Genomic DNA, 27624 nt, shown 5'->3' with positions numbered 1-27624 from the left:
TTAACCACAAGGTGGTGGTCTCAAACGGCATATGTGACAGCAGCACAGTGGCTAATGAAATGATGTAAGAGAAGAGCATGTTGGTGCTGTAGGAGTCATCTTCACACACTCCCTTCTCTGCACTTTGTCCTTCTCAGCATGAGTGGATGAACACCATCTGCAAGGCCACATGACCCAATTCAGTAACCATAGCAACAGTTGCTATGTCAACCCACTCTGAGAAATACTCAGGGTTTTTTGGCAGCATGCACATCCTCATATTACAAGATTATGGACTAATTTTGAGCTGTTCTTTCTGGTTAATGTTAAAGCTTCAACCTTAGAGAAACCTTTGCCTTTCCTCCACAATTTGATGTTAAAGAAACGCCAGAACTCCAACAGATAAACAGTACAAAAAGATGTTGATGCCTCAAAGTACCTGCTGGACATCCTGCTGGAAGACACAGAGCTGCAGCCGCTGGTGAAGCCGCACTTTGCGGTGTTGCCAGATGTTTTCCAGCTGTCTCTGATGATGCAGCAGTTCATGGATAATGTTCAGGACATGGTGCACCGCTTTGGAGTAATTTGCTGACGCTGTCAGGGAGTCAGTGCTGTCAGGGGTCAGAGGTCGCTGCAGCTTGTCCAACAAAGCTTTGCCATCTTGGCTCACCTGTAGTTTCATTCAAACATTTAGTTGAAAAATTTAAAGGTTTTAAAAGTTTATGAATATTAAATTTTATATTTTACATATATATATATATTTTTTTTTACAAAGGAAAGAGAAAGGGGATACAAGTGCCAAGTTGCCAATTTGAGTAGGTTATGATTTTAAGCTTTGTAACATTTATGATAGATCTGCTGGAAAGACAAATATTACATCCAAGACTGATAATCTGACACTAAGATAAGCGGAATATGTCCATCAATATACTGTGGGTTAGAAAAGAGGGATAAAGCAGACAGGGAGCAGTGTGACACTGTGCACGTGCATGTGGGGATGGAGATTCATGCTCTTGCATGTTCTTATCTTCCACTGCATAGCAGAACCTACAGTTTCTGTTCAGAAGCAAATTAGCAATTTGGATATACTCTAGAATGTTATGAAGACTGATCAGATGAATTGCATAGTCCTTCATTGCCATGAAAATTAAATTCATCCCAAAAAAACTTTCCACTGCATTTCATTGCTGTCATTAAAGGACCAGCTGAGATCATTTCAGTCATTGTCTTGTTAAGTCAGGTGAGATGTTGACGAGCATGAGGCTGGAGATCATGATGTCAGGCTGATTGCATTAGAATGGCAGACCTGACATGTTAAAAGGAGGGTGATGCTTAAAATTATTGTTCTTCCATGGTGACCTGCAAAGAAATGTGTGCAGCCATCATTGCGTTGCATAGAAATGGCTTCACAGGCAAGAATATTGTGGCAACTAAGATTGCACCTAAATCAACACTTTATAGGATCATCTAGTACTTCAAGGAAAGAGGTTCAATTCTTGTTAAGAAGGCTTCAAGGTGACCAAGAAAGTCCAGCAAGCGCCAGAATAGTCTTCTAAAGAGGATTCAGCTGTGGGATTGGAGTGCCACCAGTGCAGAGCTGCTCAGGAATGGCAGCAGGCAGGTGTGAGCGCTTCTGCACACACAGTGAGGCCAAGACTGTTGGAAGATGGCCTGGTGTCAAGAAGGACAGCAAATAAGACACTTCTCTCCAACAAAAACATCAGGGACAGATTGATCCGACTTCCTGGTTCCTGTTTTTATACACGTCACACAGAACCATCTGATGACGACTCTGACAAAGACCACCGTTGAAACACGTCAGCTATGTTAAAACACATCCCGTGTCTGACAACAAATGAACCAGGAAACAGTTAATAGTTAAAGACACTATGAACTCTATTGCACAGATTGATCTCCTGCAAAAAGTCTGGCAAATGGACTGCTGAGGACTGGGGCAAAGTCATATTCTCAGATGAAGCCTCCTTCCGATTGTTTGAGGCATATAGAAAAATGGAATGGAATTGGCTGAAAAATTTCGCTCAGCCATTTGTTTTGGAGATTCCGTTCGTAATATAACATTACCTCGGAATAAGCAGCAGTGATGTGTTCGTACAAGCCTTGGTGATGGTGGATGGCATCTTCAAGGTCCTGCAGCTCAGCGGGCAGATCTACCTCTCCACACACCTTGCACCATGACTCCACATTGTTTATATACTGCAATAAAGTACATGCAATGTTAAACAATGGTCCTTCACAGTTGAGGAGAATGTCCCAAACAAGAATTTAACATGCTAAAGTGCCTGCATGCTCACTGTTATTACTATAACTCCTAAAAATTGGTTTTGGCTGAATGTAGTGTTTGTCACTGCGACTCTAACCTCTCCATCTAACTAGAAATGACTATTTCTAAAGAGATATTACAAAGTTATTTCTGTCTAATTATGCCTTGTGATAACTAGAGTGATAACTAGAGTACATCTGTTGGCTGGGTTTTTATGGAGACTTCTTAGAAATGAAAATCTACCGGTATTTAAAAAATGTATCACATTATTTAATTTTTTCCCTAAACAAGCCAGTTTAGATATTCTGTCACACTTACGTTCACATAGTTTAGCTTTAGGTAGATAACTTAAGGAAATGTTTTGTTCCTCTAACCATCTTTTAGTGCGTCATCAAATCATAGCTAACCCAGTGACACATTTTCCCCAGAAACACAATTGTTCAAGCTAAAGTTCTGCAATAAAATTTTTACATTCTGCAGAAAAACAAATACAAAGATTCACTCCCATGAAAATTGTGCTTTTAACATGTTTTTGTAGTATTTTTCTCAAGAATTTAAGATTAAAACTTCATTTCTGAGTACCGGTATTTCTTTATTCAAAAGCTTATAGTTATTACACAGAAACTACAATAGGTGGGTTACGAGCTCCCTCCTCCACCCCATTCTGATACATCCACTGTCAGACAAATAGATTCATGAACATCTTTGCTTTCCTTGTCTGAGCTGGAATCTGGATCTAAACTGTACGGCTGGATAGATCTGATATTACTCAAAAACTGACCTAAACTGGATCTTCAACCAAAACTTCAGGCAATGCAACTCAGAGATAAATACTTGGGGGCTGAACAGTGCAGAACAAGTATTAAAGTCAAATCCATTCACATTTTAGTTTCCTAAAGTTTAGCCCACTGTTGTTTTTCCACATCCAAAGAATCAAACGGGAACATTCTAGTACACTGGATGGTCACATGACTTTGCTCAATTCAAGCTGTTTCCACATACTGGACTGGAATGATGGACTGATCAGTTTTTGCCGACATCACTTGTGTTGTCCGCTGTGATGCGCTTGGTCATTTTTACCTTATAGTCAGATAAACATAGCGTACCTCAATCCTAATGATTTTTTTCCAATATTAATTAAAATAGATTTATTTCATTTTCAACCAGATTGATTTGATTCTAATTTAATCAAATCAATCTGGTTGATGTCAGGAATAGAAACTAATTAATCCAATAAGTAATTAATCGATTAATCCTTACAACCCTGGTTGAGACCTAGATTAACATCACAAAACATTTTCTGTTTGATTTTCGCAGAAATCAAAGGAAACCCAAAAGTTTTACAAACGTTTTCTTGCTACAGTCCATCAAATGATAAAACACAACGGTTATGCAGTCAAGCCTGAAATTATTCATACTGCTGACAAATTTAGGAAATGCAATTTTTTGTTAAAAAGTAAATAAAAGCTGATATTTTAGTTTTATTAAAGTGATTAATATTCTTGTATTACAGTACAACCCTCATCCGAAAGGAAACTCAATTTTAACAAAAACAAATACGTTTTATAAAGGATCAAGAGATGAAACAGGTCTGGCTAAAAACTGTTCCAGAGTTTGTTTACTCCTAGTTTCTGAATTGTGGACGAGAGAGAAGACATGCTAACAGTTTCTATGACAACAGCAGATTATAGCTGAATACAGCCCCACAAAGGCTACGTTCACACTGCAGGCTGAAACGACCCAATTCCGAATTTTTTGCCCCTAAGTGGCCCAATTCCGATCTTTTCACGACAATCTGAATGACACAGATCCGATCTTTTCAATTGCGACCCAGGCCCCGTGGGTTTGCCGTCCTGAATCCGAATTGTAGCCGTTCTTTTCAATTGCGACCGCCGTCTGACCGGCCAGGCGACTTGATTCCGAACCGTACGTCATCGACACGCAACAAACGTCATCATTTTGCGTTAAAGTAGGCGGGAACGAGAACGTAAACATCAACCATGGTGGACGATGCTGCTGAGACCAGTCAGTGGAAGGGAAGCGAGACCCCCGATTGGATTAATATTTGGGCTGATCGCTCTTTTCAGGCCAAACTCCAGGGCTCTTATTGCAACTGGGCGGTTTTTGAAAAATTTTCCAGATAAATGGCAGAGCGTGGTTTTGAACCTTTACAGCTATAACTTTTTTCTTTCTCCCCTTTCCGACTGTGCTCAGAAGCGCAGGGGACCCGACGCGATCCTCCTCCTCCTCCCTGTTCTGATCCTTAGATTCTCCAGAACGGGTTGATAAAGAGTCCATAGCATTTATTTTGGGGGAAACCTTCTTTTATTACCGTCCTCCGTAACACACAACATGAATGCGCGCCCACACTGCCCCCCCCTATTCTCTATCGCGGCACGCGCTTGCACACACACACGGGGCGCGCGGGCCCAACACATACACATTCCTCTTCCACTACAGTGGGTACAGACAATCCCGACTCCAATGCCTTCTTAAAATGAGAAGATTGTAATTGTGCTGCTCCTTCGTGAAAATAAATTTAATATTACAAAAAGAGTTCCGCTTTTGACAACACTGTTGTTGACATCTGCTCCGCAAACAAGTGACGTCGTTCACCGTTGAGTATTCTTCTGGCTTCTGCGCATGCGGGTCTCATTTGGGTCGTGTCACGGTCACACTGGAGATCACAAAAGTTCGGATTTACTTGGAAATGTGAACGGTCTAGCAAATAATTCGGATTTTTTCAAAAAATCCGAATTGAGCATTAAGCCCTGCAGTGTGAACGTAGCCAAAGAGCAACTGCAACCTGTGAAGCAGACTAATCAGTCACACTTACCTTGTCACATTTCTGCTGGAAGTTGGCTGACATTTCTAACAGTGTGCTGCGTTCATCCAGAGCGGCCGCAAATGCCTTCCACTCCTGCTCCAACTGGCCTGAGATCTGCTTGATCGGCTGCGTGGCGTAGTGACCAGAATCCAAAAGCCGCTTGCCGACTGAGAGGATCCGGTTGATGTTCACGTACACATTCTGGACCACAGACAAAGAGCCCAGAGGTTAGTTTGGAAGTATTTGATGCAAATGGATGTCACTGCAAAATGACTGAATTGATTTGATTATACTATTATGTAAATGTCCCAATACTATTTCAAAACAAATTTTTTTTATTCTGAAAACTACGTAATTAGTGATTTAAACCAGTGAGCTGTGGTACACTATTGTGCTGTTAGAGATGGTCAGGTGTGCAGTGGGAAATTATTTAATTCACTTAATAGATCTAAAAACATTTACCATCACCAGAATATCAACGCTGTGTTCATCCATCCCTGAAGCCTTCTTAACAAGAATTGAACCTCTTTCCTTGAAGTACTAGATGATCCTATAAAGTGTTGTTTTAGGTGCAATCTTAGTTGCCACAATATTCTTGGCTGTGCGGCCATTTCTATGCAACGCAATGATGGCTGCACACGTTTCTTTGCAGGTCACCATGGAAGAACAATAATTTTAAGCATCACCCTCCTTTTAACATGTCAGGTCTGCCATGCAATCAGCCTGACATCCGCCTGACATCATGATCTCCAGCCTCATGCTCGTCAACATCTCACCTGACTTAACAAGACAATGACTGAAATGATCTCAGCTGGTCCCTTAATGACGGCAATGAAATGCAGTGGAGAGTTTTTTTGGGATGAATTTAATTTTCATGGCAATGAAGGACTATGCAATTCATCTGATCAGTCTTCATAACATTCTAGAGTATATCCAAATTGCTATTATAAAAACGTGTGCAGGAACTTTTCAAATTTCCAATATTTATGTTACTCTCAAAACCTTTGGCCCACGACTGTACATGTTGCGCATATTGCAAGGATGAAAACTAGCCATACGTGAATATACATAGAAAACAATGGGAGAAGTTGTAGTTTGTACATGACATTTTCCTAGATGCATCACAAAGGAACCACATTAAAACCACAAGACAAGTCCATGCAAAGAACACTTATTAGATTTCTTCACTTTGATATTCAGGGCACTGAGCACAAATCACATCGGCACCATGGTCAGCGCCTGCCGCTGGCCCTCGCAATGCTTTGTTTTAGGATTTATTCAGTAGACACTTTTGGCTTGCATAAAGTGAACCAGAGATTATTTCCAGGACCAGTAACCGCTCTATGACCCCTCTTTTGGGGTGGTCTCGGTTTGTTTCCAATCGGACTGAGCTTCGGTTTGCTCAGATTTCTCAGTCTGAACAAAGTTCGTGTCGGGAGCGGAACAACTGAAGCGAAAAGGCCACTGTAACCGGTGGCCATGTGATGTAAACAGAGTAGGAATGTCTCAACATATGAGCTGCAGACAAATATAAAGCAAAGATTGTCGTGTTATCAAATAGAAAAAGGGGCCAACTGTTTACTTGATAGGTTTATTTTAACACATCTAAAAAAACACTTCTTACTTGCTTTTCTCTGTGGCGTTACACGGCACAGCAACTCATTGAAACGTGGAAAGATGACTGCAGGCTCATTTAAAAAAAAAAAAAACGTTTGACATGATACACATTGCTTCTCACTGTTGTCCTGACTGTCTGAAAATCACGTCCCTTAATTGGGGACGGGCGGCAGTTTAGCTCAGGCGGTACAGCAAGGCCGTCCTACAACCGAAGGGTTGGCGGATTGATCCCCGCTCTCTCCAGCCAGCTGTCACCCCCCGAGCGCGGCTAGTCTGCTGCTCACTGCTCCCCTAGAACAGGGGTCGGGAACCTTTTTGGCCAAGAGAGCCATAAACGCCACATATTTTGAAATGTAATTTCGAAAGAACCATACAATAAAGTAGTGTCCCTTTCCCACACTTAACCTCTTTCAGGGTTCTTTATTCTGGTTACTGTAGACCGCAACAAACGCCGCACAATTAATTCAGCAACTCCTCAATCTCTCCCGCCGAGACGAGACGAGAGCGCTTCAATTTTATATTCCCCTGCTCCCGCTCCAGCCCTCCCATTTCCCTTATTTGGCCCATAGCTGAACCCCATTGGTCCAAATTACCTAACAACAGGCTGAGCGACAGAACTGAGGGCCAATCAGATCTCTGCTTGATGCGTTCAATGAACTCCAGAACTTATAACGCGGCCCAACAGCCACCCAGTCCAAGACTGGTGTCAAGCCAGCCCTCTTTCGTCGAACGGCTGTCAAGTGAGCCCTCTCTCAAAAACGGTGTGCAGCTTTTTTACATACATTGCGGTAAAAGCAAGAATGCCTTCATTCAGGTAAATGCAAAGTGTAAGAACTGTCATTATACTCATATGTATATACTATTTACACATACGCCCCCTCCCCGTATATAACTATCGATATGTTTAAAACTAAATATACAAATGAATGTGTGCATTTGATGTAATTTCAACATTTTTAAAGTACAACAAGTCTGTGGATTCTTTTCAATAACATTGTTATGCTGTTGCTAATAAATGATGAGTATTTCTCGCGGTAATTTTGCTGATTGTCTAGTCTGGTTGATACTTGGTGAGTTTCTGCTTCATGCAGGCGTTGAGACTTTAAACGTGATCTTAGGTTGGTCTGAATGTTCTGTAGATGTGAGACAGACTGATCACATGCAGACCTGGAGCCAAACACACACTGCAGTGAGTGACGGACAGCGGGTTTTACGTTATTACAATCCCTGCGGGTTTCACCTGCTGCCGGTCCCCACAACCCCTCACCCCCACCTTCTGATTTCTTCCTCACACATCCCATCCCCGCAACTGTGCGCTCTTTCTCAGAGACGGGAGCGTGCAGTTTTAGGCACGGCAACTCACAGGTTTCCGGGTGGTACAAACTCTGTGAAATAATAGACCATTGTAAACTTATAGTGCTGGCGCAGATTTCTCTCTCCAAGCACCGATACTACTGCGCGCCTCTGGCATCGCATTGCGCCCGAAAAGGACTGGTCTAATGAAAAAAAAAAAGTATAATTAAAGACTTGTCTGCGAGCCACATGTGACCATCAAAAGAGCCATATATGGCTCGCGAGCCATAGGTTCCCGACCCCTGCACTAAGGGATGGGTTAAAGTTCGGAGAACAGTTTGCCCATTGTCGGATTAAAAAAAAAAAAAAAAAAAAAAAAAAAAAAATCGAAATTTTTGCAAAGGAGCATGTTTAATTACGATTTGTAAAAAAAAAAAGTTCCTTGAAAAATGTCCAAGCTAGCTTTACGTCTGGCAGTAGACCTATATTTTCCCACAGAACTAATAACAAATTGTGATGAAAAGCTTCCTCATTAAAATGTTTAAGATTCCTCTTACAAACTATACGTTGTTTACATTTAGGAATTTTAGTGTTTTTGCAAACAGCAACAACACAATGATCACTTAAATCATTACAGAAGACACCAAGAGAAGAAAATGTATGGGGCACGTTTGTGAAAACAAAATTAATTAATGTGGACTAACATAGTAAGATTAATGGAATCACAAAATACTAATAGTTGCATTTAACCAGTCCCAGTTTAAATCACCAGCCATAAGAAATTCAGTGTAATTTATTTTAGTCAAAAGCTGCTGTAGTGAAAGTAATGCCTCTTTTGAAGTAAATGGAGCGGTAACATCCAACAACAGAAAAGAGAAAGTAATAGAAAAAGATTTTACTATTTCTACATTTAAAGCCAAAAATTCCAATTGTTTGCAGATCAATTGGGACAAAATAACAGAAGCATTGAATCTTGATTTGACATAGATAGCTACAACGCCTCCTCTTTTTGGCCTGTGATAAACATTGTACCCAGAAATGTTAATATCTTCATTAGTAATAGATTTAGTTGGAGCCAGTTTAGCTCGTGCTGGTTTGCGGCGCCTTCCGTCCGTGAAACCCGGGTTCGACTCCAGGCTGCTCCCTGTTCCCTTCTCTACCTCTGCCGGTTCCAAGCCCGGTTAGAGAAGGTTGCGTCAGGAAGGGCATCCGGCGTAAAACATTGCCAAATTTACCATGCGACTTGTTCGCTGTGGCGACCCCTGATGGGAGAAGCCGAAAGTGGAAGAAGAAGTAATAGATTTAGTTAACCAAGTTTCAGAAATTATAACAACATCTGCACCTGTAGATTTAACCCAAATTCTGACCAAGTCCATCTTTGGTAGGCTGCACACATTAAAATGAATATATTTGACACCAAACAATGATTTGAAATCAGAAACAGTCTGAGAATATTGCAGCTCAAGGCCAGGATTTGGCTGCACATTTCCAGACAAAAGGAGAAGTAAGACAATCAGCCTTCTCCCTTTCACATTTGGTTTAACTCAATGCTTAGACATAGTGAAGTCAGACAGAGCCCTCCACTGAGTGAATAAGGGACATATTCTTCAAGGATACACTGAAGCTTAAGCAGGTCTCTGGGCAAAGCAGGCATCACGTTTAAACCAGATTCTAACTGAGTTGGTGACTGTTCTGAACTCAGAAAAGCTACAGAGCATGTGCACAGTTAGTAAATACCTTTCAGATCAAGGTGATTTTCCCCTGCTAGAGGCCCAGAAAAAACTTCTCATCCCAAGATCCCAAAAGGCCAATAGGCATATAAATTAATTAAGTAATGACATCATCCACACATGTAAACACTTATCAGAAGTGAAAAGTACAGACCTCAGAATGAAAAAAAACTTCACAGGAGCAAAGTGCAGGCTCAGGTCTGTTAGCTACAGTGGAATATAGTAGGACAAGGCTCAGGCCAGTTACCTCCAGGAGGATGTTGCAGGCTCAGGCCAGTTACAGTCAGGACCATAAATATTTGGACAGAGACACATTTTTTCTCATTTCGTTTCTGTACGTTACCACAGTGAATTTGAAATAAAACTACTCAGATGCCATTGAAGTGCAGACTTTCAGCTTTTATTCCATGGGTTGAACAAAAAGATTGCATAAAAATGTGAAAAACTAAAGCATTTTTAAAGTTTAGCATTTTAGAAGTTTAGTCTTCAACAAGTGAAATGCTGCTCAATTGGGTTCAGATCAGGTGACTGACTGGGCCATTCAAGAATATTCCACTTCTTTGCTTTAATAAACTCCTGAGTTGCTTTGGCTGTATGTTTTGGGTCGTTGTCCATCTGTTTTATGAAACGCCGTCCAATCAGTTTGGATGCATTCACCTTGAGTGGGGTAAATTTTTATGCAATCTTTTTGTTCAACCTGTGGAATAAAAGCTGAAAGTCTGCACTTCAATGGCATCTGAGTTGTTTGATTTCAAATTCACTGTGGTAATGTACAGAAACTAAATTAGAAAAAATGTGTCTCTGTCCAAATATTTATGGTCCTGACTGTATGTATGTATGTAGGTATGTAGGTATGTAGGTATGTGTGTATGTCTGTCTGTCTGTTTGTATATACTTAAAATATAAAGTGTAACAAATAAAAAATAATAAAAAAACAAAAAGGGGTTTATACAAATTTACACCCTGATTATCTGAAGATTCATAACCTCTTTTTGTAATAGTAAAACCTGTCCAACACAAAAGGCCCTCAGCTCTCATCTGTTCGCTCAGTTGTTGGACAGAACAATTTAGAATGAAGAACAAAATGCTGTTACCAAAAGATGGTATGATAAGGAACCACCAACAGTAGAGGAGAGGATCACTATTACTCACAGTATTTACATTATGGAACAACTTTCATTCTCAATTTGAATTCAAACAGGTTTTTGAAATGTAGCCAAAATGGACAGAATATGGTGAGCCTGTTTAAACAAATTTTTGTAAGAGTCAACTTTTGTATTTATGACTTTTAAACTGTATTGGCAATTCATGTTGAAAAATGGTCCCCCTCATGAATTTCTTCTCCTTTCTTTATTTTTTTATTTATTGTATCTTTCCCTCCCCTTTCACTTTTTATGTTACTGTTCAATTTTGATTTAATGAAAAGGCATAAGCAATGTATATTTTATTTGTAAAACTGAATATGATTTGCTTTCTTAAGAAATATTAAATTAAAACTTTTTTTAAAAGCTTTGCGAGGACCTGCGGCCACTGACCATGGTGCTGACGCGATGGGATTTCTGCCCAGTGCTCTAAATGTCAAAATAAAAAAAATTCAATGAAGTGTGGGTTTACATGCTTGGACAATTGTATGTAGCAGCAGTGTGAAACAGCCTTAAGCAGACTGTAAGGGTAATACTTTGTCTGCATGTGTGACTGGTTTTCTCACCATGCAGTTCATTGCAAAGTGCTTGTGCTGCGTCTGCAGCTCCACGGCTTGGAGGTGGTTGTTACCGATATCTGTGTAGCCTGCCAGGAACAAACCCTTGTTGTGCATGATCCAATCAAACATCTGAGAAACACACACAACCAAGAAGATGTCAGCAGACTTTATGGAGAACACAAGCTGTATGTACAGTATGCAACACCCAGAATACAAAGACATGGACTGCCTCTGCTAAGAGTATCCTTTCAGGCTCTTCTACGAAACATCTCTGGCCTGTGGTGTCCTAGCAACAAACTCCTTCCACTGCAGCAGACCTAAGACTGCAGCTCTCTGCTGCTATTTTATTCTCCTCACTCAAACACAACCTCACTTCTTCTGGTTGCCTTTGTGGTTTCTGCTGCACCAATCATTAGCTAAACTGTCTGGGTTGCAGCAGGAGAAGTTGCATGAGAAATCCTCCATAGTCTTGCTTGCATTGTGTAAAGCCATTCTATCTCTCATGTCCTCGTCCTCTCATTTCAGCTCTTTAAATACACAGGGACTTAAAAAAATGTCTAAACTAGCAAGGTGGCATGTGAGAGCATAATGAACTGTGGTTAATATTTGCTCCTGTTGTGAAGTGCAGTTATAAATGTCCATTACGCTCCAACGCACTCCAGCTTTCACTCAGAGCCCCCCACACATGCACCCACCTTCTCAGCGTCCTGTTCGAACAGACGAAGCTGGAAGCACTGGTCCAATTTGAGCTTGCGGACATGCCAGGATTGGAGGATGTGCTGCCTGATGGAGTGCAGCTTGTCTAGCAGCTGGGTGATCCGCAGCACCAGGCTCTGGGTGTCTATGTTGCAAACGCTGTTGCCACTGCTGCTGCTGTGAATGCGCTGAAGCAACCTGGAAAGAGACTTTTGTTGGTGTTGTAGGTATTTCACTTCATAAAGCTGCAGATAAATCACCTCTTTGGTAGTCTTTGGCCAGATGACTGTTTTAGCTCCTGTCTAAATTTGGCAGGATTTTCCTGCATAATTATTTTTACTTAATCCTGAAAATTCTTTCAATTTTATCTTAGTAATTTGTGTAAATGCTGAACAGAAGAATACATTTTAGCACTAAAATTTGCATTTAAAATATGGAAATATATCAGTGGGTTTATTTACAGCGCAATTTGAATACTCTTACAGGAGATACAGTTCCTTCACATTTACTGGTTTTATGGCTTTTCTTCATTAGCTCAAAGGCCTGGCCTGATTCCTTTACCGTTTGTTCCTCTGATTGTGCAGATGAAAGCAGCAGCTGCAGTGACCAGAGGAGCCACAAGCTGCTAAGCTTAAGACAAATGTAAACTTGTGTAACTGAAATACTACTGTCCATGAAATGGATCCATCTGACAGGGAGATTGGTTTTTCTTTTCAAAATAAAGCAATGCGCTGAATTCTTTTGGTAAACTCAGATTTCAAAAATCTTGAACTTACTGATTCTTTGCTCTAGACAGAGCAAAGAAAGTAAGCAGGCTGTGCCTTTGGTATTACACAAGCGGTAACTTTCACAGGCTGGAAGGAAGCCAACCAGGAAGTAACAAATCGTTGCAGTGCCTGAAATGACTAGAGAGGCTGGTGCTTATAGTGAGCAATTTTCCGTTGAGTCCCCTGTTACAATAGTAATTTCACCCCTCAAATAAACACCTTTGATGCCTGGTGCTTGAACTTTTTATTACATCAATAGCGGCATATTTAATTCATTACACCCACCCAAAAAACTTAACAGAACAGAACAATATTCACTTCGAAGTCCATCGAGATGACTGTTGTTGTGATTTTGGGCTATACAAATAAAATTGAATTGAAAAAGTTGAATTATTGCAATTGTCTTTCCTGGAAATACCCAACTCACTCAGGGTTTTAACAACACAAACAGTAAAGTCCCACAATGGACTTCTAGTAACACAGGCAGGATCATATATATATATATATATATATATATATGTAAAAAAAAGGGTAAGTATTGTGCAGCCGCTGGACGTCCTCTTTCATTCTGTCCACCACCTCCTACACCGCCGTCTACCCCAGCTGAACCAGCTATGGATCCCTGCCAAATCCAAGTCGATGTGTTGAGCTTCACTTTCTGATGCCTGACAGACATGACCATCCAAACTGTAATTGTAAGGAGAAAAAAAATAGATTTTACTCAAAAAATATTCATATACTCTTTTGACAAAATCTTTTAAGAAAATGAGATTGTCTTTGAAAGAACATTTCAGTATTTCCTTTTCTTTAGATTGTCAACAGAAGAGGAGGCAGCATCAGCCATGTTTAACCTCTTCAGACCTGGTGTCCACATACATGGACATCACATTTTGGGTTCTACTACCACAGTAGTCCATTCTGCTCTGTGACTGTGGGTGAGGAATGTTAACTCAAATATTAGCCCGAGCCATTAGAGGTTAAAGAGAATATATTTAACTCAGCTAAGGGGAAAACAGAAAAGCTCCCTTAAATTGTAATCACAAAATAATATGGGATCATATGCCAACAGTTTTTTTTATTACCATGAAAACAAAATATGTAAATATGTTAAACACCAAGTACTTACCAATTAAGATTCATGATGTAAATATTAGTCCACCGTGGCGTTGCTGAGCTGGAGAGTTTAGCTAAAGCTGCTAGCGTTCGCATGAAGAGACCGGCCAGCGTACCAACATAAACCGTGGGCGTGGACAAAGAAAAACGGGAAGCAAAACGACTCAATCTGGTCCTGCCTCTTTTCCCCATTTATGGGACGTCTGAGTAAGGTGGAGTCAACTACAGCCAATATGGCTGGGACGGTGAGCAGACAATTTAGGCTTCCAGTTGGGGACTTTAGAAGTCTATGTGTGACATCAGAGATGATGCGTCTATTTTACATTTATATATACCTTATTCCAAAAGGCGCACTTAAAAGTCTTAGATTTTCTCCAAACTGTAGGGGGCGCCCTATGAGGCGGTACGCCTAATGTGTTGTCATGGGGCGTAGAAGAAAACGGCATGAGAATGGGGGAGAGAAGAGTGGCGTGAACAACATTGTTTACAACATGACTGAAGCACAGTTTAAACTGCAGCTATCAGCTACGCAGAGGAACATGGCAGCAGCTGCAGAGAATTCAAGAGGAATGAATCCATGGTTCACAAGTGGAGGTAGCTGGAAAACAAACTCCGACAGTCAAGATGGTGCAGCTGAGTTTCCATGGAAAAAAAGGTGAGTGACATGAAAGAGGCGCTGCTGACTTTCGAAATCCCGGTGAGTCACACGGTTGAGAAGAACGTAAGCAGCGCAGTAGAATACGCACAATGGGGAAGGAAAAGTCTGCTTTTATTGATGTGGGAGGCAGCCACAATTTGTGACTGGATTGTAGAGGCTTTGGCTTACCTTGCTTGGACTGCTTTATAAGTGCTAAAAAGCCGGCATCATTCTTGAGGAGCCGCACAGCAACGAGACAGACTCCGACAATTACAAAAGGGAACTTGACGTGTTTGATTTACCCCAGCTGTTTATTTCTATAAAGACGATGAGGACTTTGGTGGATTTTTGGATGCTGATTGATGACTGAAAAAATGAAAAATAAATCACAACCAACGCAGTTTTGCTCCCGCTGCGTTTTTTAAACGCACACACTAGTGTTGAGGAATGAGTGTGTCTGTGTGCTGAAGCCGGTATGTCTGCGCTCACGCGTTTGTAGGAAGGAGGGGGGCAGAGAGCTGAGTGTGTGTTACTCAGATACGGAGAACAGTAATAAAAAAGGTTTCCTCTAAAAAAACAGAGACTGGTTCTTTTATAAACCCGCTCTGGGGGCTTTGAGGGTCCGGAGAGGTGATCCGCTTTCGGCCCTGGAAAGGATCACCCCTGCGTCTTCCGACCACGGTCAGAAACAATATCGCAGCAAAGGTTGAACACCAACATGCATGTTTTACCAGAATGTGTTAACGTGCCCGCGCCCTAATACCCAATGCGCCTTTTGTATGTGTTGTATATAGATATATATACATACGGTGGTGGACAAAATTGTTTGTACCCTTCAGTTAAAGAAAGAAAGTCCTCAATGCTCATGACTTGAAATGTTCAGAAGTAACAATAAATTAAAATTTATTGAAAATTAAATAATCAAAATCATCAATTACTTTTGAGTTTTTGATTAACAGAATTACTTAAAAAAACAAACTAATGAAATAGGGCTGGACAAAAATGACGGTACCCATAACTTCATATTTTGTTGCACAACTTTTTGAGGCAATCACTGCAATTTAAGGGTTTGTGTACGGTTTCTGACGAGTGTCTTCTCCAAATGGCATGTTTCAGCTCCTTCCACTGATGTTCAATGGGATTCAGATCTGGGCTCATAGAAGGCCACTTCAGAATCGTCCAACGCTTTGCTCTGAGCCATTCTTGGGGTTTTGGCTTTGTGTTTTGGATCACGACTCGTTCGCTGTGGCGACCCCTGATGGGAAAAGCCGAAAGAGAAACAACAGTCCTGTTGGAAGACCCATGACCTGAGACTGAGACCAAGCTTTCTGACACTACGCAGCACATTTCTATCCAGAATGCCTTGATAATCTTGAGATTTCATTTGACCTTGCACAACTTCAAGACACCCTGTGCCAGATGCAGCAAAGCAGCCCCAAAACAGAACTGAGCCTCCTCCATGTTTCACAGTAGGGACAGTGTTCTTTTGGTTGGATGCTTCATTTTTGAGTCTACCAACATAGAGTTGATGTGCCTTACCAAAAAGCTCCAGTTTTGTCTCATCTGTCCAAAGGACATTTTCCCACAACGAAAAGAACACTGTCCCAACTGCGAAACATGGAGGAGAAACATTTGGAGAAGACACCCTTCAAACCTGAGACAACTGGAGCAGTTTGCTCATGAGTAGTGGGCCAAAATACCTGTGGACAGGTGCAGAAGGCTCATTGACAAATACAGAATCCGTTTCATTGCAGTGATTGTCTCATAAGGTTGTGCAACAAAATATTAAGTAATGGGTACCATCATTTTTGTCCAGCCCTATTTCATTAGTTTCTTTTTTTAAATAATTCTGTTAATCAACAACTCTAAAGTAATGGCTGATTTTGATTATTTAATTTTCAATAAATTTAAATTTATTGTTACATTTGAACGTTTCAAGTCATTTCAGTGAGCTTCGTGGACTTTCTTTCTTTAACTGAGGGGTACCAACAATTTTGTCAACCACTGTATATATACACTTTATGCCTTGTCGGTCTAATTTTCCCTCCCCCTCGTGGAGCACATAATCTATGTGAGTGACCCCATCATTGGCCTAATAGTTCTTTTTAGTACATTAGACTGTTCAGAAAGTGATGACAATAAATATTTTAGACATTTAACCATACAGTCATGCTCATGTAAAACCAGAGATGGCTATACATGAGCTTTATGGTAGTTCTTGTAGTAGTAAAGTTTCAAAAATAGAATTTTTAATTTTAATTTTCTTCTCAAAAAATCCCAGAATAAAAAGAGCATCATCATGACCATCATGCAGCAGGAACAAAGGCTGGAATTTCTAGTGGTCAAGTTAACTGATCATCTTTGCTGGAAACAGCTCTACCTTTGTCCTTCTGTGTTCAGTTCTTCTATGGGAGCTTTCATGACCTTCTTCTTTAGCGAGGCATGCTCCTCTATCATCAGCCTAGCCCCTTCCAGGTCTTGAGGAAAGTCTTTTCTTGACACAGTCTCCTGCATCTCCTCAAGTCGAGCCACCATCTGAGTGGCATGACCAGAGAACTCTTCAAACGCCACACGCACCTGAGCAAAAGACATAACGGGTGAAAAGTGATGATCTTGACTGTTAGGATCATTTCCACCTGTTCGTCTCTCCTTAGGTTCCACAACATCTTTTCTGTTCAAATATAACCTTTTGACACATCTGAATGTGTAGAACAGGGGACGGCAACCTGTACCACTGAAAGAGCCATTTGGATCAGTTTCCCACAGAAATGGAAGCACAGGGAGCCGCAACACATGGTGTGTTAGAAAAAATAGTTTCGTCGATATATTGCGTTAGTTCGTTTCGCGATACTTGTAATGATTTAAAATGCTGTCAGGATATTCATTTAATTATTTATGAGCGGGATGTTTTCTTTGATCTTTTGTCCATTTTCCACAACCTTGAATAGACTTTTCTGTCTGTCAAACACCCAGAGTTAAGATGAATGAGATGATGGAAACAAATTCACTTTTGATGCAGACTCCTTCTTTTTTTTCTTTAAATCCAGTAAACCCAATCAAGAATATTAATTTTATGCATGACAACTATTTTTAATAGGAAGCAGCTGCTAGTTTGTTGCAGGTCTGTAATCATAAGCGGAGAATCTAAGAACTTCTCCCGCCTCTCTACCTGTTCACATCCACTGCAGCTCCAAGTTGTTTTCCCCCGCGTGCAACCTCCCCCCCCCAAGACACAGACAGCGGAACATGGGGTAATCATGGCAGCACATTGACAGGATAGTAAGGACGCCATAACGCAAATTTAATTCAATTTACACGAAAATGGGTGGTTTTTTTCTAGGAAACAAAACAGATCACCGCTTTTTAGAAGAACTATCCATCCCATTACAGACTCTGGTCGGCGTTCACGCTGCTGTTTTCCTCCTACGGTGTTAAAGGCACCACAAAAATCTTAGAACATGATAGTTAGTAAACCACATAGAGCCGCAGGTTGCCCACCCCTAGAGTTATGAAGAGGTTCCAGTTTGTGAGGACCATGCTTACCTCTATCCACTCCTCGTGGTTGTAGTCCAGGCTGCCTTCGAAGTCCGCTGTAAGCTGGGAAGGGTCAACAACCTTAGTCAGGCCCTCTAGTGACACCATGGTGGTCTGGAAGAGCAAAGTGGGGAAGCAAGGATAGAGCCAAAAAACTGTTTCCTTCCTCTTTGCTTCATTTAAACACTGCTGGATATTTCAGACTCGGCAAAGATAGAAGGCTCATTGTTTTCATTAAGAGCAGAAATGTGATTTTCTTCTGCAACCATTTATTGCCAAAAACGTCATTTCATCAAAAGACCCATAACAAGCCTTAAATGTCTACTACCGAGCTTTGGTCCAGAAGTTGTGTTTTACAACAACGATCTGCACAGTTTGACTGCCTCCTCCACAGCACACCCCCACATATGCAGCCAGTGATGGTGAACATCAGTTTTGTGTAGGCCTCACTGCAGAGCCACTGCTGTCCTCAAGTTAAGGAGCAGCCTCCCTCACTGATGCTCCTCAGCATCTCGATGATCCTCTATTTGCTGCATAGAATAGCCAGAGTACCCCCCTCCCCACACCATATCCATTTCCCAACAACTATCAATATTCAGTTTCAATGGCTCTCTCAGCATTTTGACTTCACAGGTTGAAATCTTAACCAGGTCTGTGCAAAGTCTGGGGAGTTTTTGAGCATCTGGCTCCCTATGTATTTGCTCAAAAGGCAAAATAATAAAAATTGCTCCCACAGTTGATTTCTTCACACCAAGCTGCTTACCTACTGCAGATTCAGTCTTCTCATCCTGGAGCAGGTCAACAATTTGGTTTCTGGTGTCCTTACACAGCTCTTTGGTATTTGGTCGTTAAAACACTCACACTCCAAACCCCGCTATGGAGTGGAGTTTGGAGTGTGAGTGTTAGAGGTTGTGGACTGGTGTCTTTTATTTAGATAACCAGTTCAAACAGGTGCCATTAATACAGGTAAGGAGTGGAGGGCAAAGGATCCTCTTACAGAAGGAGTTACATGTCTGTGAGATTCAGAAATCTCACTTTTTTTGTAGGTGATCAAATAATATTATATATATAATAATATATATATAATAAATATTTTTCTATCATAATTTACAAATAAATTATTTAAAAAAAAAATCAGACAATGTGACTTTCTGGATTTTCTTTTCTCATTTTGTCTCTCATAGTTGAGGTATACCTATGATAACAATTACAGGTTATCAAAGTTCCCTCTAAGACAGTTAAGGGAGACTGGACGCCATCTTCAGCCTCAAACAGACCAGCTGGTAAAAAATTTTGTCTGACATCAAACTGCAGGCCAAAAAAGCCTGGAGACCTCCTCTGTACAGGACGCTGAGAACATTTCTGTGTGTGTTAATAACTGATGGAAGTGACGCTCATGTGACCTGACATCACAGCTGGACAGCTGTTGTTTGCTCTGTAGATAATCGGTATAATGTTATTATTGGCCTCCACTGGATCGTGTGGTATGTGTGAGCATCAGAACCATGGCAGTTATTTCCACACCACTGCAGCTTCAAGCAAAATGCACAGCTCAGAGCAAACATAAGAGATGAAGTTTTTGCAGTAAAAGGAAAAGAATCGGGTTCGATTTAGTATTCTACAGGGCATCTACATAAACTATGCCATTAAAATAATGAAAACCACTGTTGTTCTGCCTGATTTCACTTTAAAAAGTCTGCGCATAAATCAAAGTCTGTGAGAAAATCTCATAAGCTAGCTGTGAACATGTATTTACCACCTGACTGTCAAGCGTGTGATCTCACACATTTTTTCTGGCTGGCATTGTGCATGTTCACAGCCATACACAGAGCAAAATAATAAAAGGTGCTGACTGAATCACGGGCGGTTTTAGAAGCTCTTATCACAGCTCGGCTAATCATAAATGGGATCAAATTGTCTTCCTTCTGCTGTTACTGTGCATCACTTCAAACCCTGATACGTAAATGGTAAATACGTAAAATAAAAAAGCAAATGAAATAAAAAATTCAGACAAATTTTCATTCATCTTTGCATACATCTTCTAAATCCATTTCTTCTTGTCCAGGGTTGTGGCGATGCTGGGATCACCCTGGAGAGTTCTCCATAGCAAGGCCAAAAATCAAATCTTTAAAATGTTTGCAGAAACCCCAGAATCCATTGCTTTCTGATAAATAAAGCCCATCTTACCTCAAACTCAAATTTTGAGCTGCCGAAGTTGGTCCTCTGCTTTTCCCAGAAGTTGTCTGGTTTGATAATGAGAGCAACGTGGATGCAGGATGGGAAAGAGTCCTGCAGGACCTTCAGGAAAGGTTTGATGCTTTCCCACTTGGAACCACGCATATCAATGATGATGGTGAAGCCATGTTTACACACATCCTCACTGGAATGATGGAGGTCAGCAGAAGTGGAAGGATTTACAGAGGGGGAGGGAGGGAGAGAATAGAGAGTATGATCCAGTGGGAGAAGCAAAGAGTGAAACCAAACATTATACTGAAAGAGCCTACGCAGTGAAAACACCTCCCACACATTTGCCCACGCAGCTCCATTTGCATGGACACAAACCTGTGACAAATGGTTTTCTTTTATGTTCATGTTCATGTTCATGTGTGCATCAACAACCTCTAAAAAATGATTTAACACCTTTTACACATTTGAACCCCAAATCTGCTTTATTTACTCTATTCCTTTATTCAAACATCTTTAGCAAAAATATATTTTTTATTACCACTCAGCCTTCAGGCACAAACATGACTGCATTTATCTATTTTAGAACAAAGTAAAGAAACCCCTGTGTCTGTGTCCTCCTCATCTATCACTCCATTTCTAAAGACTTCCACCCTCCTTCAAACATCCACTCTTCTGTAGAGGATTGTCTGAAGACAGCCAGCACGCAGAGGAGCACAGTTGTTGGCTTTCCAAAAATAGAACATCTTTCTTCCTTAGACCTCAGAAAAATGATAAAGCATCGCAAAGCTGACAAAGAGTTTCAAGAACAAGTTCATTGAGAAAACAGAGATGATAAAGGACCGGAACGATTAGAGGAAGACAGAAAGAAGAAGACAGATCAAAGGAGAAGATGACGGCTCAGTTACCTGGGAGGTAAGAAGCTCTGGCCCTAAGTCACCGCTGCTGCTCCTACTCAGCTACTGCGACAGCTTTCACAAATGCACTCCCTCACTCACATATTTAAGTCCTCAGTCATTCGCGCCTTCTCAAACATGCGCTCTTTGTTCATGTTAATTCAGACAATCCGTCTTTTATCCATCGCCTCCTCTTTCGCTCCCTGTCCTGGCTCAGTCTGAACGTTCCTTCATCACTGCAGCTCTGACAGAGAAAAACCTGCAGCCAATAGCTGCAGTCCTGCAGGTCACGTGCTCACACCTCTTCTGGTTCTGCTGGGTTTCTCTCCTTCTGGAGCTGGCAGCTGACAACAATGACAACAATGCGCACAACTACACAAACGCACAGACATGCTCATACATAGAACCCGTCCGGGAAGATAAATACATTTTTATTGATTATTTATGGCCCGCCGCAGCAGTCACTGCCTGCAAGTGATGCGGCTAGGGGGAATGCCATAGGAGATGCGTACACTCTGGTTCTTCTTAATTGTGTTCCTTAACTGAGCTGTTCAATTGCAGAAATGTGGGTGTCCCACCTGGAGGACACACATGTGGACTAAATCCTGCACCACTCAAGCAGATCACGCCACTTGGTTATGCAGTGAAATGTTTCAAGGAAGTAGATTTTAGGTCCAATTGCTCAACTTTAAGTGATTTAGCAAAGAAAAAAAATAGATAAAATATAAAAGTTATACTTAGGAATTCCTGCTGTAACATTTGAACCCAGGACATTTTGACAAAATGACATAAAGAGAATGTACTTTGAGCATCTGCCACTTATAAAATTTGTCAAGACTTTTAACAATACACAGCGTGATGGGTGCACAAATATGGCTTGATTCTTCACAACATTTGAATAGAAATCAGGTGTTTCTGTTGTGACAGCATGTAGATTTGATCATTTGATGACTACACAAAAATGAGAACGTACAAATGAGGTAAACGCTGCGGCGGCGGCACCACCACCACCACCACCAACAACAACAACAACAACACCAACAACAACAACAACAATAAGAAGCTAACACTATGGCTAACCCAGAAGAAGGGCCCGGCTCGGCTTTAGCCACAATACTCGGAGAAATACGCGATTTCCGCCAAGAATTCCAAGACTTCAAGTCGGATCTGGCGAGTATCAATAACAAAATAGCTGAAGCTGAGACCCGAATTAATAATTTTTTTTTTTTATTGATTCAGAACAAAGGTGACATACAGCAAAAGAACAAGGAACAATAAACTGTACATCAAATGTTCAAAGTAAACGCCGGGGGAAATACAAGCAAGAAAATTAACTTATGTTAAATTATAAAGCTGAACAAGGTGATACCTTTTGATTGCTTTTTTGTTTGTACTGGGAGAAATGGAATGTAAGTAACATCTAATTTGAGCTAGTAAATCAAGAAAATTAAGAGCTTTAGTGCTGAATTTAGATTTGGGAATATAATACTTGGTTAATAAAATCAGAAGATTTATTAAATAAAATTGAGATAGAAATGTATTATCATAGTTAACGTAACCAAATAAGATGTTTTTCCATGTTAAGGTAAAATGTGGATAAATTTGATTTTTTATCAAGTTTGTTAATTCGTCCCATATTTTTTCAGTGTACTTGCAGGTTCAAAAGAAATGCACAGTTTCCTCAAACTGAGAACAGAAAGAACAGTTTTTATCAATATCCCTTTTTAGCCTTTGCATCTACTGATTTGTTGGATAAAACCTATGAATGATCTTGAATGAAACCTCTTTCACTTTGTTGTTTATGAGATATTTCTTTGGCAGAAGCCAAACTTTTTCCCAACACACCGAATTGATAAAGTGGAAGACCGAGTACAAAACGTGGAGCAGGTAATGCTAAAGATGCTAAAGATTGTCAGCGAACAAGAAGAGAAACTTGTGGACCAGGACGGTCGGGCCAGGAGAAAGAATTTAAGACTTTGCAATGTTCCTGAGGGAGTGGAGAGATCCTCCATGCAGGAATTTGTGGAAAAAACACTAAAAGACTGTTTAAATCTCCCTCAAGACACCACCAATCTGGGCAAAGAGAGATCACATCGGGCCTTGGGTGCAAAGAGGACCGGAACAGAAACTCCCCGCTCGATACTGATACTGTTTGCCAGCTTCACTACCAAAGCCTGGGCAAAAAAGACTGTTCTTCTGAACGGAAGGAGAATATATTTTGACCAGGATTATGCCCCAGCCATTCTACGGAAACGGAAGGACTATGCTGAAGCAAAGAAGGCTTTGAAACAAAAAAACATCAGATTCCAGACCCCATAACCAGCCAAACTGAGGGTCTTCTACCAGGATGGAACTGTGCTCTACTCTACTGCAGAGGAGGCGGCCACAGACATGAAAACCAGAGGCTTCCAGGTCAGCGAAATTACACCGAGGGAAACTCTAACGGAGCAGCTGTCCCGAACAGCCTGGGAGACGATGGCAACACAGCAGCAGCAGCGGGATACAGAGGAGCACCGAGAGGAAATCATCCGCAAGAAGCTTCTGATCTTTAGGTGGCGTTCCCCCCCTTCTGCAGAGGATCAATGAGGACAAACTGTCCTATTAAAGTCTGTGAGTACTTTTCCCCTAACAGCTGAATGTATGAAAGAAGAGAGACAACGGAGAAATGAGTGTTAAAAACATAATCAGGGGCCCTTATCCCAGGAGGAAGGGTTTTCCCCTATTGGTAGGACTTGAACAACATCCAAGTCATGGTCTGACAGGAATGACCCCAACCTTGGAATCACGTTCTTTACTTTTTTGTTACTACTGTTCTTTGTTCTTGTTCATTAAGGGAGTTGACCAGTCAAGAAGTTATCTATATTTTGAAATGTGTAATTTTTTTCCAGAGTTACGAAAGGTATTAAAGTTATTTCTTTTAATGTTAATGGACTCACCCTATGAAGCGTAGCAGAGTGCTAACTAAGATGAAGAAAGAGCAAGCACAAGTGATGTATTTACAAGAAACTCACCTAAATGATGAGGAACATGGAAAATTAAATAAAATGGGCTATACAAATATGTTTTTCTCCTCATGCAAATCTGGCCGTAGGCGAGGCGTGGCGATATTAACCTCCAAAGATTTGAATTTTGAAAAGTCTTTTGAGATTAAGGATATAGAAGGTAGGTTTGTTTTGGTCCGGGGAATGATAGATGGTTATTTAATTACATTCATGAATGTATATGCACCACCAGGAAGCGACTTTAGTATCTTTAAAAAAGAATATTAATATAGTGGTAACAGAAACCCAATGTCTATTGATTTGTGGTGGACAATGGATACAATGGAGTGCCGTGCCGCTTTCTATACGGCCGTGTGAAACTAGTGCTACGGAAGCTCTGGGGAGCCAAAAATGCGCCATTACACAAAAATTCGTTTCAGTTCTTTTTTAAATCAGCCATAACAAAAAATTTGAATTAATTTATTCAATCGATTTTTCGCCCAGGCCTAACTAGAGGTAAGACTATTTTTACAGTTGCAAACACTGCTGGGGCTATTGCTAGAGCTGGGCAATATGGCCAAAAATTTAAATCTTGGATTTTTTGCATAATAAAATCAATTATCGGTTTTAATTGATTTTTTACTCCCTACTTTTACTTTAACAAAAATGATAAATAACAGTGTATATTTGACAAATACTATTGTATTTTAACATCTCCTGTGGAAATATCTTCAAATACACTTTTAAAACCGTTATGGTTCCTGAACAGTGCTTGAACAGGTTCTTTCCAGAAACACTAAAGTGTGGTGAAGCAAAGTGACAGGCTGAAGGAGAGATTGATCCAGGGTGTATTCATTTGTGCTTCAACCACTTTAAGTAAAACTGAAGATTATGTAATCTAAATTAGATCATTAACCTTAATTTCATGTTATAGAGTTAAAGAAGTGTTCAATAAAACTCAGCCTTGTGGAAAGAAAGAAATTTTCTTTTGTTCATTCAGGTACTGATTAAATTAGTCCTTTTTAAGGGGGTGTCCTCATTTATGCTAAGTACTGTACCCTCACCCCCGAGTGGCACACATGCACTGACATGCATTTGATAAGTAGTAAAGCCTACCTTGGGATACTGTAGAGGTAGGCCACCAGTCTCCTCAGGTCATCTGCCCGTATTCGGTCATGGTTGGTGCGTGATGGGAATGTTAACACAGGACCCCCCCGTTTGTCTCTTCCACCTGAAGCGACACACATAGCAAAAACAATCAAACTTCCATTTATGAAACTGTGTTGAGGTGGGTGGAGCACACACTAGCCAATATGCATCAGTGTCAATAGATGTTAGATTAGAATATACAGCGGTATTTGAAAGTATTTGAAACACTTTTTACTTGCTACATTGGTACGGTGGCGGCATGCTGCAAGGCAGTTACTGAGAAGACAGTAGCTAAGAAGGTACAAATAGATTGTCTGGAAAACTGTGAGAAGCAATGTGTATCACGATAAGAGTTGTTTTAATGAGCCTCCATTAATCCCACCACATTTCAATGCATTGCTGTGTCTCATTGTCATAGTTGCTACCTTTCAACTGCATTTACATCCCATAACGCCCAGCTAAGGAGGCCATTTTGGTCAAGACTTTTCCCCCTCCGAGTATGGAGCCTAATGCGACTGAGAAAACTCTGAGTGAACCACAGCACAGTCCGATTGGAAACGAACAGAGACCACCTCGAAAGATGGGTCAGGGACCAGTTTCTGGTCCCGGGTCCCCTTGGCTGTTTTCAGACTGAAAATGTGTTCTGGATCATCAGGGGAAACAAACTGGTTCATTTTAAGTAAACCCAAATGTGTCCCGTCTGAATACACCCTTAGACACTTGCAGCCTAGCTACACCCCTCTTGTGAGGGATACCAATCACCAACAGACGGATCAAGAGGTGGTTTTCTGGAGCTGGGGAGGCTCTCGGTGACCACTTAAGTGCGAATGGTTGGGTCGCATGGGAAAGATTTTGAGGGGGTGGTGGGCTGTACGATAGAATATTTGAAATTTTGCATGGATCTGGTTCTCCCTGTCAGAACTGTGACGTTGACATGTTCTCCCTCCCATGGCAAAGGTGGATAAAGGTGGAAAGATTTCATGTAATCCATGGACACCAGTGAAGATCACAAATCATTGAAGAAAAAAGGTTCAGAGCACTGTCCTGTAGGGCTGTGACGGTGGGGGATCACCATGGTGATCAAAAAGCAGAGGGCGCGGTGTCGCGGTTAACCGCACGTCCACCCCCCCCCCATCCCCCGTCAATCACAAAATCCCCCAGCGCCGCAATACAAATGAATAAAATTACAACACAGTATTCTTTATTAACAGATAACAGTAACAACTAACTACTACCTATCTAACTAATGAACTAATTATTTAGGTGTTGTAGAATAACTATGTGTATGTGTGTCAGCGCGCTGCATGTGTACGAAGGAGTGCGCAGATACATATTATATATGTCAGGGTTACTGACAGAAAAAGTATGCATTATCACTTTTTAACGCAGGCCATGGAAGCCTGAACCGTCCAAAGCGAAGTGGAGGACGGTTGCTTCCACCAAGTGCGTTAAAAAGTGATAATGCATACTTCGAAGGCTATTAACCCGCTTATACCATGGTCACTTACAAAAGAAATAAATATTAACCAGTTTTTAGTCCTTAATTCTTGTTTTTTTTTCCCAATTTGGATCGCTTTTCTCACAAAAAGTGAACTATTTGTTACTTGGTGCCGCACCGTGGTGTACGCGCCGCAAAAGTCCCAGCTGTGTTTAAGTCACACTTTGTAGTCTAGACTACAAGCAGACAAACATTCACCTTGAGAGTAGCACCATTTTCTAAAGTATTAACAATACAGCTCATGTCTGGGGTCTAAGGTTTTAATTAAATTAAAAAAAAAACTCTTCTCCATGGTATATATGGGTACCATGTCTTTGGCTATATGCAAATGTGTCCCACGAGATCTTAACTGGAGCTGTGACGGTGTGGGACTTTTGATCACCAAGCTGATGAAGCAGCAGGAGTCGCGGTAAACCCCAGCCCCCAACACACAAAATCCTCAGGCGTGCGTGTCCCGCATTCAAGAAAAAGCACGCAGCTTGTAATGGAAAAGAATACAATGGAAATTAATAATTGGAATGCATTCAATTTGCTGAATTTCCTCGCGAGACGGAAACTTCTGCTGTAGAATGAGAATGTGTATGTGCTTATGAAACCGCGCGCGTGTGCGTGTGTGTGTGTGTGAGAAGAGGGAGTGCGTGCAGCGTAGTGGGAGTGAAGGAGAACACTAATAAAAGGTTTCCCCCAGAAACCCTTGAAGTCTGAACACAGGACTAGCAGAAAAAGTAAATAATCAGCAA

At 41.0% G+C, this 27624-nt stretch overlaps 1 protein-coding gene across 5 annotated transcripts in view; it reads right to left on the bottom strand.

Annotated features, from left to right (window-relative positions):
• LOC101159451 (triple functional domain protein) overlaps window positions 1-27624 on the bottom strand; it is a 127749-nt gene that overhangs the window by 84882 nt on the left and 15243 nt on the right. For all 5 annotated transcript variants that reach the window (XM_023960295.1, XM_023960294.1, XM_023960296.1 and 2 more), the window contains exons 3-11: window positions 25354-25468; window positions 20364-20556; window positions 18186-18290; window positions 17023-17219; window positions 12125-12323; window positions 11436-11558; window positions 5097-5288; window positions 2062-2193; window positions 419-649 (exon numbers count right to left, since the gene is read on the bottom strand). In XM_023960295.1, coding sequence (XP_023816063.1) covers window positions 419-649; window positions 2062-2193; window positions 5097-5288; window positions 11436-11558; window positions 12125-12323; window positions 17023-17219; window positions 18186-18290; window positions 20364-20556; window positions 25354-25468 — 1487 coding nt within the window. The remainder of the gene's footprint in view (window positions 1-418; window positions 650-2061; window positions 2194-5096; window positions 5289-11435; window positions 11559-12124; window positions 12324-17022; window positions 17220-18185; window positions 18291-20363; window positions 20557-25353; window positions 25469-27624) is intronic.

This window comes from Oryzias latipes, chromosome 11 (assembly GCF_002234675.1).
Source record: "Oryzias latipes chromosome 11, ASM223467v1".
NCBI classification, from domain to species: domain Eukaryota; kingdom Metazoa; phylum Chordata; class Actinopteri; order Beloniformes; family Adrianichthyidae; genus Oryzias; species Oryzias latipes.
The sequence above is the reverse complement of the archived record's forward strand: the minus strand, read 5'-3'. Positions and strand labels throughout refer to the sequence as shown.